Below are 17,117 nucleotides of genomic sequence, written 5' to 3' on the forward strand. Positions count from 1 at the left end.
TAGATGATGGACAGGAGGGGCGGGGACTCCTATAGATGAAGGACAGGAGGGGCGGGGACTCCTATAGATGAAGGACAGGAGGGTCCTCCTAGAACGGAGGGGCGGGGTCTCTTATAGATGTTGGACAGGAGGGGCGGGGAATCCATGGATGATGGGCAGGAGGAGCGTGTTCTCCTATAGAGGTGGGGCGGGGTCTCCTAATAGATATTGGACGGGAGGGGCGGGGTCTCCTAATAGATGATGGACAGGAGGGGCGGGGACTCCTATAGATGAAGGACAGGAGGGGCGGGGTTTCCTATAAATGATGGACAGGAGAGGCGTGGTCTATAGAAGAGGAAGCGAGAGGAACAGGTGAGTAGACAGACAGGTAGGTGAGGGGGGTGTGCTGGAGAATATATCATTATAGTGCATAGCTCCCAACTGTCCCTGATTTGGAGCAATGTCCCTCCCACCCCCTCATTTTGGTCTGATCTATATAATTGTATATAAAATTCACTTTTTATCTTTCAAAAAGTGTTTCCCAGTGCTAAACATTTCATCTAAATTGCTGCATTTGTAAATTTTTAAAGCCGATATAAAGGAATAGTAGTGGTTAAAAAAAATCTCTTGTGGATTTAATTTAACTTTTTTTTTTTTGGTTAATTCTCCTTTAGGGGGGCGTGTCCTATGCCTACATACATTTGCTACTAGGTGTCCCTCATTCCCATCTCAAAATGTTGGGAGGTATGATAATGATATCTGTATTGCTCACTGAGCAGCAGGGTGAGAAGTGTAATCAGGTGTATATCTCTGGCAGTGTGGGGGGGTTGGGCATGCTGGGACATGTCTGGGAGGAGTGCAGTGTAATACAGTCAGTTCTAGGGAGGGGGAGGGGTAGTGGACTCACTATTACTTATCCATCAGCACTTCTCCAGTCTTTACAGGTTAATATTTATGATGAAGTTTTCTCTGCTGAATGTTAGAGCAGAATTCCACTTTTGTAGCCACACTGGGACTTCATGTTAGTGACCTGTCCCCATCAGCATACCTCCCGACTTTTTTGAGATGGGAACAAGTGACACCTATAAGCAAAAGTATGTAGGCATAGGACACCCCCCCGCCACGCCCCCTTAAAGGAGAAATCTCAGACATGTGCACACTGAAATATTTCGTTTCGGAATTTCGTTTTCGTCCGAAAAATAAATTTATTTAGTTACTCCTGAACTTAGTTTTTATTTATTTCGTTTTTCGTTAAAAAAATTGCATTTTTTCCGAAAATCCAAATTAAGGTCGAATCTGTCATTGAAGGCTTATGGTGTCTGTCGAATGTTCAAAGAAGATTCGACAGAGCAGCTAAACTGTACGACACCTGCTCCGTCGAATCTTCTTAGAACTTTCAACAGACACCATAAGCCAAACTAAGTGTGTACTAAGTTCTAGCTATTTTACTGCTCCTCCTCTTTGGTTACAATCAGCCAATAACATTCATCATCATCATTATTTTTATTTATTTTTTCTCCCCTACGTCGAATCTTTTCTCTCTATGTAGAATAATCTTGGACTAATAGAGCGAAGGTTAGGCACATTCGACCACAGGTTTGATGGACACAGATTGTTATTGTCATCATCATGTCGAATCTCCTATCTATATCGAACTGTTGTAGCAACGAAAACGAAAAGAAAGCATTTGTTTATGTCGGATCTTTCGTTTTTCGGATTCTGCACGTTCGTTATCGTTTGTTAAAACGATAACGAAAATACCTGAAATTTGGATGAAAATGCATTCGGACGAAAACGAATGCACATGTCTAGAGGATTCTACAAAACAAAAAGATTAGTTAAAGGGGTTGTAAAGGTTCATGTTTTTTTTTAACCTAAATACATCCTATGCATTAAGGTGAAAAAACATCTGTCAGTGACCGCCCCCCCCCCCCGTTTTACTTACCTGAGCCCTGGAACTTGACCCGGCGGGGACACGCTCTTTCTCTCTGCCCAGGGTTCTCGGCTCTTGATTGGATAGATTGATAGCAGTGCAGCCATTGGCTCCCGCTGCTGTCAATCAAATCCAATGACTCGGGGGGCGGCGCAGAGTCCTGCATTCAGCCTCTTTGGACGCCGAATGCTGGACTCGGGAGCGCTCCCACAAGGTAACCCCCCGGGAGAGCGCTTCTCCCAGGGGGTTATCTGATGTGGGGAGGAGCCGCCAAGGGACCCCAGAAGAGCAGGTTCCGGGCCACTCTGTGCAAAACGAGCTGCACAGTGGAGGTAAGTATGATATAATTTTTTATATATATATATATAGATATATATATATATATATATATAGATATATATATATATATATATATAGATATATATATATATATATATATATATATATATATATATATATATATATATATATATATATATATATATCTCAATGAACCTTTAGTGTCACTTTAAACCCACAAAGAATTTTTTTTTTTTTTTTTTAACCACTACTATTTCTTTATACTGGGTTTTGAAATTTACAAATGCAGAAATTTAGAAATTGGATTAAAGGTTTAGCGCTGGAAAACACTTTTTGAAAGATGAAAAGTACATCTTATATACAACTATACAGATCAGACCAAAATGAGGGACAAATGAGGAGGAAAGAGGGACAGAGGGACATTGTTCCAAATCAGGGATAGTTGGGAGCTATGCATCAGTGTTCATTTTGGCAGCAAATGTTGTTTTAGTCTTAATCTTAGGACTAAAATGGTGTTTTAGTTGTATTTTAGTCGACCTAAAATGTTTTAGTAGACAAAATGAACACTGGTCCCAGTGCCAGGTCAGCCAGTGGTGTCGCTAAATAAAAAACAAAAAAAAAAAACAAAAACGTCCAAGTCAGTGGGTGCTTTATTCTGTGCAGTTCATCCCTTGTCCATTCGCCGACCACCTCCTGCGCCGTGTCTGCTAACCCCTGACCACCTCCTGCAGCACTTTGTTCTTCTGGAAATACTAGTTCCCTGGCTGTCAGGCTGATCTAATGGCTTCAAGTCCTTTCTGGTTCCCTGAATTACATATGCAGATTTAAAGTGTTTGAACTTCAGTCTTGAGTTTTCCAATCTGTATGTTGTATCAGGTCACTTTAGAAGCCGGAGTCAGCCAGGCATGTAGTATTTCTTATTTAGGAGGTGAGTAGCAATGGCGGCTTCCATATATCTCTCCGCACATTATTCCTTTAGTGAATCCGTGTCCTTTTTGTGATTAAAGATTCATTACTATAGCTAGGAACTTTGATGAAGATCCTAATAGATTTTCTTTGTTTTCAGAGCAGCCATGCAGCTTTTTATCAGTGGCCAGTCGCTTCACACCTTGGATGTCTCTAAGCAGGACACGGTGCTGGATGTTAAGGTATGCATCAGTTTTTTATTTCAAGCCCGTCTCCAGCTAAACTTGTATTTTTTTTTTTTATAATATACAGCGGGGAAAGAAAAGGGGGTAGTACTTAGTATTACCAACAGGGCGGACTTTTTAGGCTAAGAAACAATGGAAAAAGAGACATATTATAAACATTTAAATTTATTAAAGTTAACAATACAAAAACAATCAAATAGAATAAAAGTGTGAAAAATATGCATCTATGCTTAAGTGCAGTGAGCCCTTGTATGTCTACGCATTTCACCGGTAGGCTTCTTCAGGACACAGCCAAGGTTCAAAGACGAAGCAGATAGGAGAATATGTTTCTCTCTCTTGGTTTAGGATATGAAGTCATATATAGTCACGATAAGATGAGCAGTATGTTCAGGAGCTACAAATTAATACAATACCGCTGAATACATAAGCCGGGGCAGATGAAAAATTAATTAATATTCCTGGTATACAAGAGGCAAAAAAGAGGGCCAGAAGGCATCCAATCATACAGGTCCTTAGTTAGGTTACAACAGTGCTAATGGCTAAATAAAGCCCAAAAGCATATCACAGTATAGCCAGGATTTCATCAAAAAGATATGCTCCAGGGAGACAGCAAACCACTGCATACAGTGGGGAAAATAGTCATTTGATCCCCTGCAGATTGTGTAAGTTTGCCAACTTAAAAGAAATGATCAGTCTAAAATTTTTTTATATCATAGGTGTATTTTCTATGATAGAGACAGAATATCAACCAAAAATCCAGAAAAAAAACACATGATACAAATGTTATAAATTAAGTTGTAGTTCAGTGAGTAAAATAAGTATTTGATCCCCAATCATGACTTAGTACTTGGTGGAGAATCCCTTGTTGGGAAGCACAGAGGTCAGATGTTTCTTGTAGTTGATCAGGTTTGCACACATCTCAGGAGGAATCTTGGTCCACTCTTTAGAGATCTTCTCTAAATCCTGAAGGTTTCTTGGCAACTTGAAGTTTCAGCTCCCTCCATAAATTTTCTATAGGATTAAGGTCTGGAGACTGGTTAGGCCACTCCATGAAAGGGAGATCCTAGTATTGAAGTACCTAATATACAGGGTGACTCTGTAGGTACTTAAGGGTCACTTGTGCCAACGTCCCCGATAATGTGTTAGAAGCATTAAGGGACTAAAAATGGGACATTTAAGGCACAACTGTATTAAACTACAAAAGATATGTAAAAAAGTTGAATTTTTATTAATAACATACAAAGAACATGGGGAATGGACATGGACATTAAAAACATCAGATATAGGCATACAACACATGTAATAGCACCATTAAGGATCCTATCCTGCAGTTTCCTATGTAATTCTGTATACTTTTAACAATACATTCAATATCTAGGTAAAAGAAAAGGGTGGACTTCCCCTAGAGAGTTTGAGATTGAGGGAGCACTGCAGGTCTGGTATTCCAGAGTGGTGTATTCTCCAATTGCTCTACATGTTTCACGTTAACAAAGAACGCTTCTTCAGGAGCTAGAGGTTCTATTAAAAAATACATACAGACAAAGGAAAACATATATCAAAATCACAAAAATTGTTCTCAATAGGTAGACTGTAGGAAAAGTGCGAATAACCACTTTATTAGAGGAGATAGAAAGATCCAGCCCCTAGTGGCGAGGCATGGCAAGGGCCCTATAAAAGATTGAGGTCTCAGATGGAAGGACAGCACAGACCAGCGGTCCAAGACAGCCCATACATAAAGAAGTCTTTGAAGACATTGGACATTATAATTAAAAATTGGACAGATGAATCAATAAACAAGAGGTAACGGTAGTGCATGGTCAGGGGATTCAATACTTAGACGCAGGACTAAAGAAAAAAGAGGAAAAGATATTGACATACAGACAGGGGGGAAAAAAGAAAAAAGGGGGGGGGGGGGGGGGAGAAAGAGGGAGAAGGGGGGAAAAAAGAAGAAAAGAGAGGGAAAGAAAGAGGGGAGAGGGGATTAGAAAAAGGGAAAAAAGGAAAAGAAAAAAAAAGGGAAGGGAAAGGGGATGAAAAGAAGGGGACTGGCTTAGCAAAGTTTAAACATGGAAAGACTTACCAATTAAATATAAAGAGGAAAAAATGTATTCATAAAGGTGGACTTATTCAATGGATCGCTGAGATCGATCAAAAGTAAAGATGTCTCTGAAAAAAGGTCGGACTGGCAGCAGACAGAGACCAAGGCAACCCAGATAGGTATCACATAAGGTAGTTGTATGTAAGGGGAGAGCTTGTATGCGCTGCAATTCTGGCATATAAAAGAAACATAGATACAGATAGCAGTCAAGGATCAATGCTAAAGGCAGTGTATGTTTATGTACGATAGTCTTGTCAGAAAAGACAGCCATCAGATAGACTTACCCCACAATAGGTAACAAGGGAATCTGGGAGTGCACAGCTCTGTTGGATAGCCGCCTGTTGTATGTCCCACCTAATTGCAGAGAGACCGCCTCATATATAAGTGGTATCCCGACCGGGAACAGCCGGTCTAATCAGAGCGGCGTCTCCCGGCCCCAAAGCAGGCAGCTGCCCGTGCGCCGAGCGATAACGTCACCCGGACCGCACGGCGCAGGCGCGGCAAAGGGAACTCAGCGCATGCGCCGAAGACGGGGACCGGGGGGACGAGGCAAAGGCCACACACAGACTGCAGAGGCGAGGAAAATAGGAACCCGGATGGGCTCCCATGCACCCGTCAATCGCCGCACATCCGGTCAGAGAATCGAACCGAATGTGCGGCGCTGTGCCATGGAAACCACCAGGTGTGATGGCCAGCCTAATCCATGCGAGACCAAGCACTAAGGGCACCGTACCATATATCGCCACAGGGGGGCGGAGAAATCCAAAAAGATATATAAACAAAACTTTAAATTTCTATATACAGTGAACTAAACAGAATTATAAATAAAACAAAGTTAAATATTGTATGACAGAAGCAAAGTTCTGCCAGAGTAACCATACAAAATATTGTTGGGGACCATCTAACATATGGACACATTGAATTAAGGAAGGAGGTGTCAAAGTCCTAATACTCTATTGTTTTTTGTTAATGCTACCTGGTATGTTGTTGGGCATATGTATATGTTTTATGGCTTACGAGCGGCAGAAAAACAGAGCATGATCAAACACAGGGGGTGGTAAGGGTGAATGGGAGGGGTTTTTTTTGGGGCCGCCCTGGGGGAAGCTCAAAGAAAGGGTTTGTACGAGAGGGATTCATTTAAACCAGGCGCTTTGATGGCATTTAGACGTTCTATCCAAAGGGATTCTTTTTGTAAAATGAGCCTATCCCATTCACCCCCTCTGGGGTTCTTGGGGACGACGGCCAGAACAGTGAAGGAAATGCTGGATGTATCAAACCGGTGGTGAAGATCGAGGTGTCTGCTCACTGGTGTGAGCATCTTCCCATTTCCGGAATAATAGACATGGTCGTTAATTCTTTGTCTAAGTTGTCTGGCCGTTTTCCCCACGTAAAAGACCCCACAAGTACAGGTCATCAGGTAGACCACCCCCTGTGTTTGACATGATGCTGAAAATTTAGGATAATGGGTTTCGCCGTTTGGGAGCAGGATTGGATATTTAGAGGATATCCACGGACAAAAAGAACAATAACCGCAGGGCTTAGTGCCCCTTGGTTCTCGAGGAAGAATTGGATTGAAAGTTTTGTATTGGCTAGATACAAGACAGTCCTTAAGGGACACCGTGCGTCTATAGACTATCCCTGGGTAGGGATTAACATATTTCTTTAGGATAGGATCCTCTGCTAGAAAATGCCAATGCTTCCTAAGAATGCTATGGATGTCTTGTTGATGGGCAGAAAATCGGGTAATCAGTTTAACGGTGGGATCCTGAGGTCAGACTTTTTTAGTATAGAGTAATTCATTCCGTGATCTGTTTTTGGCTTTATTGAAGGCCTTTCGTAACAATGACCGGCTATACCCTCTGGCTAACAGGCGAGATCTAAGCAGGTTCGGCTGGTGTTGGAAGTCTGTCATATGGGTGCAGTTTCGCCGGAGGCGGATGTATTGCGCATATGGTATGCTTTTTATGAGGGACGGTGGGTGTGCACTTGTGGCATGTAGCAGTGTATTTCCTGCTGTTGTTTTCCGGTATAAATTGGTGGACAGGGTGTTGTTGACGTCTCTGTATATCTCGAGATCAAGAAAGCTGATACTTTGTACATCACACTGGTGGGTAAATTTCAAATTAAAGTGTTTTACACTTAGTATTTGCATGAATTGTTGTAGAGAGTGTTTAGTACCCGTCCAGATCATAAAAATGTCATCTATGTAACGTTTCCAGATCAGAATATGGTCTAAATATTCTGAGAGTTGATCTCGAGAAAACAAATGGCGTTCCCACCCCCCCAGGTACAGATTGGCGTAGCCAGGGGCACAACAGGTGCCCCTGGCTACGCCCTGCACCTGGAGGTAGTGGGAACCCATAAATTCAAAGGTATTGTGAGTCAGGATAAAATGAAGTAGCTTAAGGATAAATTCGTTGTAATTCCACCGGTGGTGATCCTCCTCATATAAAAAGGTGCGGACCGTCCCGACTTGGATGGATCCTTAATGGTGCTATTACATGTGTTGTATGCCTATATCTGATGTTTTTAATGTCCATGTCCATTCCCCATGTTCTTTGTATGTTATTAATAAAATTCAACTTTTTTACATATCTTTTGTAGTTTAATACAGTTGTGCCTTAAAAGTCCCATTTTTAGTCCCTTGATGCTAGGCCACTCCATGACTTTAATGTGCTTTTTTTCTTGAGCCACTCCTTTGTTGCCTTAGCGATATGTTTTGGGTCATTGTCATGCTGGAAGATCCATCTGACACCTTTTCAGTGTTCTGGCTGAGGGAAGAAGGCAATCAACCTCTTTGGTGGACCATGGCGAGGCCTGTTCTGAGTGGAACCTGTCCCGTTAAACCTCTGTATGGTCTTGGCCACCGTGCTGCAGCTCAGTTTCAGGGTCTTAGCAATCTTCTTATAGCCTAGGCCATCTTTATGTAGAGCAACAATTCTTTTTTTCAGATCTTCAGAAATTTAACACACCTGCTCCCCATTCACACCTGAGACCTTGTAACAATAATGAGTCACATGACATCGGGAAGGGCGAATGGCTAATTGGGTAAAATTTGGACATTTTTCACTTAGGAGTGTACTCACTTTTGTTGCCAGCAGTTTAGACATTAATGGCTGTGTGTTGAGTTATTTTGAGGGGACAACAAATTTACACTGTTATACAAGCTGTACACTCACTACTTTACATTGTAGCAAAGTGTCATTTCTTCAGTGTTGTCACATGAAGAAAAGAATAAAATTGACAAATGTGAGGGGTGTACTCACTTTTGTGGGGTGCTGTATATGCCAATGGGATGCGTTTTTTTTTTTTTTTTTTTTTTTTTTTAACTGCATTCAATTTGCATAACATGTGAACCAGACCAGCTTTCAATGGAGCCAGTTCACACGTCCAGGGCGGCCGCGGTCCATTAGTTAAAAGGGTCCTATGCGATTTTTGGGTCTGGTTTAGCTGCGAATTCAAACAAAAAATATTTGCACATGAACCGGTGAACAAAACCGGGACTGTAAAACTCGGGACTGCAAACCGCAGCCGGACGTGTTAGAACCAAACCTAAATGCTTACCTCTTGCCCAAAGGGCCTTTTCTCCGGGTTGGACTGCTTTTTTTGTTTTGTTTTTTGTTCTCTGAAGGTTGGTTTGTGAGACTCCTGCAATAGAACACTACAGTAATATTTCACAATGACTAATCTCTAATAAAACATTGTTTGCCTTATTCGGGGTCCATTCACACTTGGGCAACTTTTCATGCAACTTTGGACACAAGTCGCATTGACAAGTTTCTCCTCATGTTTCATTTCGAATAACAACCGTTCATATACAGTGTGTGTGCAATTTAAAGCTGCAGCAACTTTAAAGTAGTTAATGCACTACATTGGTCCGACTTTCATGCAACTTGAGGGCCATAGACTTCAATGTTACCCCTCAAAAGTTGCATGAAAGTCATACCTGAATGTTCTACAATGCAACATTTGTCCATTATCACTGGTCAAAGCCAAAGTCGTATGCAAGTTTCACCCATCCAAAGTTGCACTCCAAAGTTGGCACAACTTTGGAGTTGTAAGAGCCTGAATGGAGCCCAACAGTTTCAGTAACTATCTTATTTCTGTATTTCTGTCATCTTCAGACTCGTGTAGCTCAACTTGAAGGCCTTGAGGATTGCGATCTGGTGTTGTCCTATGGAGGAGCAGCACTGGGGGATGATGTGCTTTTGTCTCAGAGTGGTGTTGGTGACCAGTGTACATTGGACCTGTCAGGCAGACTTCTAGGAGGTGAGTACCTCAGCTGGGTTGGGTTCATTTACAAGGACTTTGGCAGTAAAAAAAAAAAAAAAAAATCATCCCTCATATGACCTTGGCCCAGGCAAATATTCCAATAACATGAATACTTGCACCAAGTAGATAAGTAGTCTGCCAGTACTGGACTGGATGTGAATGCAAAAGACCTCTAGTTACTGACCTTCAACAAATGATGCCTTCAGTAACTGCAGGGCCAGACAGTGACTTAAGCAGCCCATAGATGATTTTCTTTCCTTCCCGCCACAGGTGGAAGGAAAGAAAAATCACGTGCTAACACTATCCTTGATGGGGGGGCTTCCCGCAGCGCTATTGTATTCTGCTGGTGGGTGTGCGGGGAGCCTTCTCGGCCTGCACAACACAATGATTACTGCCGGGGGCTCTAGCCACTAGTAGTAATCGCATGTAAAAAAAATATCTTCCAGGCTGGTTGTACCCAAATACAAATAAATCAACTTGGGTACAATCAGCCTGCCCAGAGATGGATCAAATCTCAGCTGGTCCCTGCAGAATCGGCAGAATTTCGAACCATGTATGGCCGGCTTTAGAATGTACTCAAAGAGGAACTGCGGTCCGCTCACATAATTTGTAATAAAAACATCATTGCCATTCTGAAGCCTCCCTCCAGCCACTTTGCGTATTTTTATATATACTGTGGTTCTCTACTTGCCAAATATGCTGCAGAAATCTCCCTCCACTGAGTCTGGCTGCAGCCATTTTAACTGTGGGCAGCTGAAGCTGCTGCCTGTTCACTTCCTGGATTTACACAGAGGCACACCTCCAGCTCTGCAGCTCTCATTGGCCTGCTTATAACTCATCCCCCCTCCCTTGCTGGCGAACTGTCACAAAAAGAGTTGTGCATGATGTCATAAGCCTAGGCTTTTTTTTTTTTTTTTTACCAGACAAGAAACATGAAGTGGGCTGTAAAAGGTATTTACTAGCAGAAAAAAAAAAATGTTTTACTATCCAAAGTTAAAACGACAAGAGCAAAAGATTTAATAGATGGAAAGATGAAAAAATGACTGAAGTTTCACTTTATGCCCAGGACAGCCAGCCATTATCAGTAGGAATACAGAAATGGACGCCTCCTGTATTATCAGCACATGCTTCCTACTGCCACCTCAAAGTCACAGCTTGATGCGACTTTCAAGGAATGTCTGGGTAATCTTCCTGTAATGTCGAATACAAATGACATCAATATAGATGAGGATCCGACTTGGAGGCAACTTCCATTAATGTCTCTGGGCACAAGTCAGATAGAAGTCGCCTTGAAGTAGTACAGGAACCTTTTCGGAGCGACTTCAATAGTGCTAATTAAGACAGCTCTCATTGACTAAAATAGGATTTCACACGTCATGCAAGTTGGGGGTCTCACAAGTCAGATCCCAAGTTGTGGCAGCATGAACCGGAGCCTGGGGGCTCTTGCACACTATTTTTGGGTTTGGATACAATTTAACCACCTCCGGCCATATAGTAAAATGACTGGCGCAAGGAGGTTCTCTCCTTCTGGGATGACATTGTCCCACTCTCGCTGCGATTGAATCCTTCCCCAATCGCGGTAAAGAGCCAATGACGAGGCTCTTTACCCATGTGATCAGCTGTGCCCAATCACTGTGCCGGTTATCGGCTTTCCTCTCCTCACACTGACCGTGTGAGGAGAGCCGCTCAGCGGCATTTCCTTACAGGGGAGACCCTCGCAGATAATTGGGGTACTGCTCATCAGTGCAGCCCCAACAATCGGTGCCAGTCAGTACCCATCAGTGATGCCTATTAGTGTCAGTGCCCATTAGTGATGCCAGTAAGCACCAATCAGTACCGCCTATTAGTGCACATCAGTGATGGAGGAAAAATGACTTATTTACAAAATTTTCTAACAAACTAAAACTTATTTTTATTTTTTCAAACTTTTCGGTCTTTCTTTCGTTTTTTAGTAAATCAAAAACCCAGTGGTGATTAAATACCACTTAAAAGACAGTTCTATCTGTCTAAAAAAAAAAAAAATGTATAAAGTAAAAATGTAATAAAAATATCATATGGGTACAGTGTAGCATGACCATGCAATTGTCATTCAAAATGTGACAGCAGAAAATTGGCCTGGGCAGGAAGGGGTAAAAGTGCCCGGTATTGAAGTGGCTAAAGATGGTTTTATCTTTAGAGAAGAATTTGTTTTCAGTTAGATAAACCTTCCTGGTAGAATTGGAGCTTCCCTAAACCCAATATGACAACGTAATTACTTCTGGATAAATGATCTGTACATAGACTTCCCTCCATTGTTCATATATTTGCCTTTTCTCCCAGGTAAAGTCCATGGGTCGCTGGCTCGTGCTGGGAAAGTGAGAGGACAGACTCCTAAGGTAAGTCTTCCAGTTGTAGATCTCGTTCGCTGCTATTTAGTAATGGCCTTTCCAGGAGCTTTCTTATCGTAATTATAAACATGCAAGACTTTTTATAAAAAGTCTGTTGGGGCCCATATTTGTGTTTTTACTACTAATTATGGCTTTGGGAAGAGAACGAGAGCTTTAGCCCCGGTTCACACTGAATGCAGTGCGATTTCTTGTGCGGCTTGCCGATATCTGTGCGACTTCATACATAGATGTCTATGCAAGTCGAACATGAAATTGCTAAAACTGGTGCAGGAACTTTTTCAAAATTGGTGCAAGTCAAAGTTGCACCAATTTGAACAGTTCCATGGGCACAAATGGGGTGCGACTTGTCATGCGATTTTAAACTGACAAGTCGCACCTTTGTGAATCGGGCTAAAAGTGATTTAAGTGTTAGAATATTTTACATTTTTAAAATTTTTTTTTTAACACATGTGTTATACTTGCTGTGTACAGTGGTGTTGCACAGAGCAGTCCCAATCCTCCTTCTCGGGTTCTTTGCCAGTGTTCTATCAAAGTGCATGCCGTCAGATAATGCCTCCGACAATCTGCGCATGCGCAGTACGCAACGTTGCTCGATCTGATATGTTGATCAGTTGGCGTGATGTTAACACTGCGCATGCGCAGATCGTCAGGCATTATCCGAGGATCTGCAAAGGGAGAATCCGCCTGCCGTCATGTGATCGGTCGATTCTGGTGCAGAAGCAGAGAGGCAGGAAAGAATCTGACTTAAATTCTCCCTTTGCAGATCGTCGGACAATGCCTATGACTATCCGCATGTGCAGTTTTGACGTCATGCCAGCTGATCAACTTATCAGCTGGAGTGCCGTTGCGTTCTGCGCTTGTGCAGATTGTTGGCGGCAGCATCCGGGGATGCATTATTCAATAGAACACCGGCACTCCTGGCTACTCCTGCCTTTTATTGAGACAGTACAGCTCAGCTGTGCCCCCCCCCCGCTCTTCATAGGCTGTCCTGTGAGGAGGGAGAGAGGGCATCACTGGATCGATCTCGGGCTCAGGTAAGTATCTGGGGGTCTGTTTACAGAAGTTTTTGAATGTATTAAAGGGGAGCTCCAGGCTCCTTCAGAAGTAATTAAAAGTCAGCAGCTACCAATACTGTAGCTTTATGAGGACACTTACCCGGAATCCAGCGGTGTCTTCACCTGAGCTGATTTTTCAATTGGCCCTCGGGTGCTGCCGCCACCCATCTCGGGTAAGGGAAACTGTCAGTGAAGCTGCTACTGCGCATTCGCAATGCATGCTGCGCTTTGTGAATGGACCAGCAACTGTGGAAGGAGGGGGGGTGCTGAACTTCTGGCTGAACCCCCCCCTCCAAGGTGCGAAATGTGGCAGTGGAGGGGGGAGGAGACAAACAAGTGGAGCTTCCCGTTTTGGGTGAAGCTCCACTTTAAGGTACAAAACAAAACCTGCCTTTAGAACCACTTTAAGATGGCATGACTAAGCTCCAGGGGGCGGAGTGAAATGTGTTGGGAGCATGACCTGGTTGGAGTCCAGGCTGAGGTTGCCACTCCATTCACCTCTCTAGGACACTTTAGATGCGCGACTTCCAGGGGCTACCCCTTTTTCTCTTTGAGATGGCAGCTGGTGCCCTATCGACTGCCTGGCATGCCGATAAAACACTCTATCCCCTGACTATGCACAGTGGTAGTGCAACATGAGAAATGTGAAGCCCAGCAGCTGAATGATCAAATTCAGCTGCTTAGAAGCACAGTTCCCGTGGTGCACACAGAAGAGGGGTGGGAGGAGAAGGGGCAGATCTCTGCAAGGGAGGGGGAACTGTCAGTGCAGGCTCTGGGCTGTATGAGAGAGACACACAGCTTAGAGCCCTGCTGCTAGCCACCCTGCTACCCCCCCCCCCCTCCCCGACAGTGGTGGAAGACCAGGGCCTGGTCCTAGGTGATCAAATTCAGCTGCTTAGCAGCACAGTTCCCGCAGTGCACACAGGAGAGGAGGGGGGGAGGGAACTGTCAGTGCAGGCTCTGGGCGGTAAGACACGCTCCTCCCCCTGACAGTGGTGGAACACCAGGGCGCAGTCGCAGGTGCAACCTTTGCAACCCTGGTATTTCTGCCACTGGTTCGGGGGGCTCATTGCAGTTCCTGTGATCATAAAGGAAATGTGCACAGGAGACAGGACTGCTGGAGGCCATTATGTGTTTGGCTTTCTGTTCCAAAAAATCGTGCTGCAGAACACTTACCAAGTAGTCAGGACAAAAGTCCAAGGGTGTGCGTCTACAGGCTTTATGATTCTGAAATTGACAGATGCATTTGACAAGGGCCGCTGTTAAGGGAGTACAGGCAGTCCTCCTGTACTGGGCCTGGGGACCCCATCAGAGGCTGCCTGTGGCCCGGACCCCTTCCCCGAGTTCAGCTTATCCTCAGCGCTCCATGCAGAGAATCCTGAAGGCGGGGGCATGCAGCAGCTCCTCTGGCAGTTGGAGGTGATGGTGGGCGGACCCAGGGGTGTGGCTATCTCCAACTTCTCTCACACCTGCCGCTTTATACTGGCAAATATAGCTGCTGAAGATGGAGGAGCAGATATAACTGCTCTGCCGCTACATACTACCTTATCCTGCCACTAAATACTGCTCATTGTCTGTCAGGTAAGCTGTATTGGGCCCTATGGTTTCTAAAGATAGCCCTGCAACTGACCTCCTTTCAACTTGCTTCAGGCAGGTTTTGCATTTGCTTAGCCCTGGTTCACACCGATGCAATTTGACAGTTCAAAATCGCATGACAATTCACACCCTAATTGCCGGCAATGGAACCGTTTAAATCGTTGCGACTCAAGGTTCCCGCACTACATTTTTGGGATTTGATTGTGACTTGCATAGACTTCTGTTAAATGAAATTGTAGTGATCTGCAGCTTTAAAAATGCACTGAAGTAGCACAATTTTAAAGCTGCACTAGTGGGAACCAGGACTTAGACTTGTATGGAAGGCAAATCCTGCTTAAAGCAAGTCGGGCAACAAGGGGGTTAAATCTGAGCTTTTGCAACATTGTAGCATTTCCAGTTAATTTTTACTGTTTGGATTGGAGTACTCAATATTCAAAAGTTAGTAAAACAGAACTACAAAATCTATTTTATGAGAACCAAGAGATGACTTTTTTTTTTTTTTTTCCTTGCACTGGTGATCTGTTAGGTGGCAAAACAAGAAAAGAAGAAAAAGAAAACTGGCCGAGCCAAGAGACGCATGCAGTACAACCGCAGGTTTGTCAATGTGGTGCCCACCTTTGGCAAGAAGAAAGGCCCCAACTCCAATTCCTAAACAAGATTTGCTTTCCGCTCTCTGGCACAGCATTGTCAGGAAAACTGATTTCTAATTGACTTGAATATCATTTTTGTAATCCTGTCAAATGATTTAATAAAGCTGTCTATTTTCAAAGCAGAAAAGTACGTCCTTAATTACTGATGCATGAAAAAGTACATAGATACGTATTATGAGAACATATGGGAGAGTCAGTATACAGTAGGAGGAGGTGTCTATGATCACGCCATTGGCTTTTTGTTGCAAATCCTGGAATCTATAATAGTTTTTAATCCCTTCACGCCGACGGTATGCAAATATGCCGCCTTCAATGGACTGGGCTTTTCCTGTGAGGGCCGCATATTTGTGCACCTCCTGTTGTGGTGGGGGCGTGCTCCCAGCAGAGACCAGGGGTCTCGCTGAGAGCCCTGGGTCCCCTTCTTACACCCGGAATGACAAGTTTGGGGGTCACATGATCACTATGGTATCCTCTGATTGGCTATCACAGTGATCAGTCACTGTGAAGCCCGCCTCCGTGTTTTGTGTCTCTGTGAATGGGCAAAAGATGCATTGTATCACACTCTGCCCTTGCAGAGATAGGAAAGTGTGTTTTTTATCTTTCCATCTATTAAATCTTCTGCCCTTGACAAAAAAACTATACAAGAACCCCCTAACGGGGCTTTAAAGCAGCCAGAAAAATGCAGTATTCATGGTTGAAAAAAAATTTTCAATTTTATTGGTACAAAAAATATATAAGTAGCATAATATAAAAATCACTAAGGATAGATACTGACTAGTCGAGTCATGACATGATCTGAGTATGGCATACCATTATAATAGACAAAGCATACAATTAAACCAAGGACTGGGCACAATGCATTCAATGGCGACCAAAGTTATCTTTAAAGTAGATTCTTAAAAGCAGTAGCAACAGATATTGCCTGTGATACCATACATGTGTGTGGGGTAACAGAAGTTGTATACGTTAATCGTGACGCGTTTCGACCCTTCCCGGGTCCTCTTCATCTTCTGCCCTTGTTTTAACTTTGGATAGTGTAACTTTTTTTTTTTTTTTTTCTGCCAGTAAATACCTTTTATACAGTAGACTTGTGCACAACGGAAAAATTTGTTTAGTTTTGGTTCGTTGTCATTCGTAAAATACATCATTTTGTTCTGTTATGTTACATTAATACGTTTTTGGATAATTCGTTATTATTCGTAGAGTGTCGCCATTCGTTATAATGAATCTCAAATCATGTCAAATTAATTTGTTATATGTGCTAGAATTTTGTTTGTATTCGTTGAAATTCGTGATAATGATTCGTAGTTTGGAAAGTTGTTTGTTTGTTGAATCTTTTAACACACACAATGACAATATCTCTTCTCCTCTGCTCAAATACAATACCACACCCTTCTCGCTCAGTTCTCAGGAATGCACTTTGCCAGTAATCCAACCTCCAGCACAAAATTAATCAGCTGATTGGACTGTAAGATTTACTTTGAATTGACCTTTTGTTTTATTAGATCTTTAACAAATTACCGAATCATGTCGAATTCATTCGTTATATCCGCTATAATTTCTTTCGTATTTGTTGAAATTCGTTATTTATTTATTCGGACATTAGGATGCATCCGAATGTCAAAGATGCAAAATTAGGCCGAATTTTGATTCGTTACGAATTGCACAAGCCTATTATACAGCCCACTTCCTGTTT

The 17,117-nt window shown here is 43.0% G+C and overlaps 1 protein-coding gene across 4 annotated transcripts; it reads left to right on the forward strand.

Moving 5' to 3' along the window:
• Positions 1-136: 136 nt before the first annotated feature.
• Positions 137-15,548, forward strand: LOC141117671 (ubiquitin-like FUBI-ribosomal protein eS30 fusion protein). Of its 4 annotated transcripts, none has more exons than XM_073610638.1 (5): positions 137-182; positions 3,284-3,360; positions 9,586-9,730; positions 12,053-12,108; positions 15,298-15,548. In XM_073610638.1, the coding sequence occupies exons 1-5, from the start codon at positions 149-151 to the stop codon at positions 15,421-15,423; spliced, it is 438 nt and encodes a 145-aa protein (XP_073466739.1). In that variant the 5' UTR covers positions 137-148; the 3' UTR covers positions 15,424-15,548. The 4 variants fall into 4 exon arrangements, with proteins under 4 accessions (XP_073466739.1, XP_073466738.1, XP_073466741.1 ...); XM_073610637.1 differs by lacking the exon at positions 137-182 and adding an exon at positions 264-351 and having other exon boundaries at positions 3,279-3,360; XM_073610640.1 differs by lacking the exon at positions 137-182 and adding an exon at positions 276-351.
• The last annotated feature ends 1,569 nt before the right edge of the window (positions 15,549-17,117 follow it).

The sequence above is a fragment of the Aquarana catesbeiana genome, linkage group LG13 (assembly GCF_042186555.1).
Source record: "Aquarana catesbeiana isolate 2022-GZ linkage group LG13, ASM4218655v1, whole genome shotgun sequence".
NCBI classification, from domain to species: domain Eukaryota; kingdom Metazoa; phylum Chordata; class Amphibia; order Anura; family Ranidae; genus Aquarana; species Aquarana catesbeiana.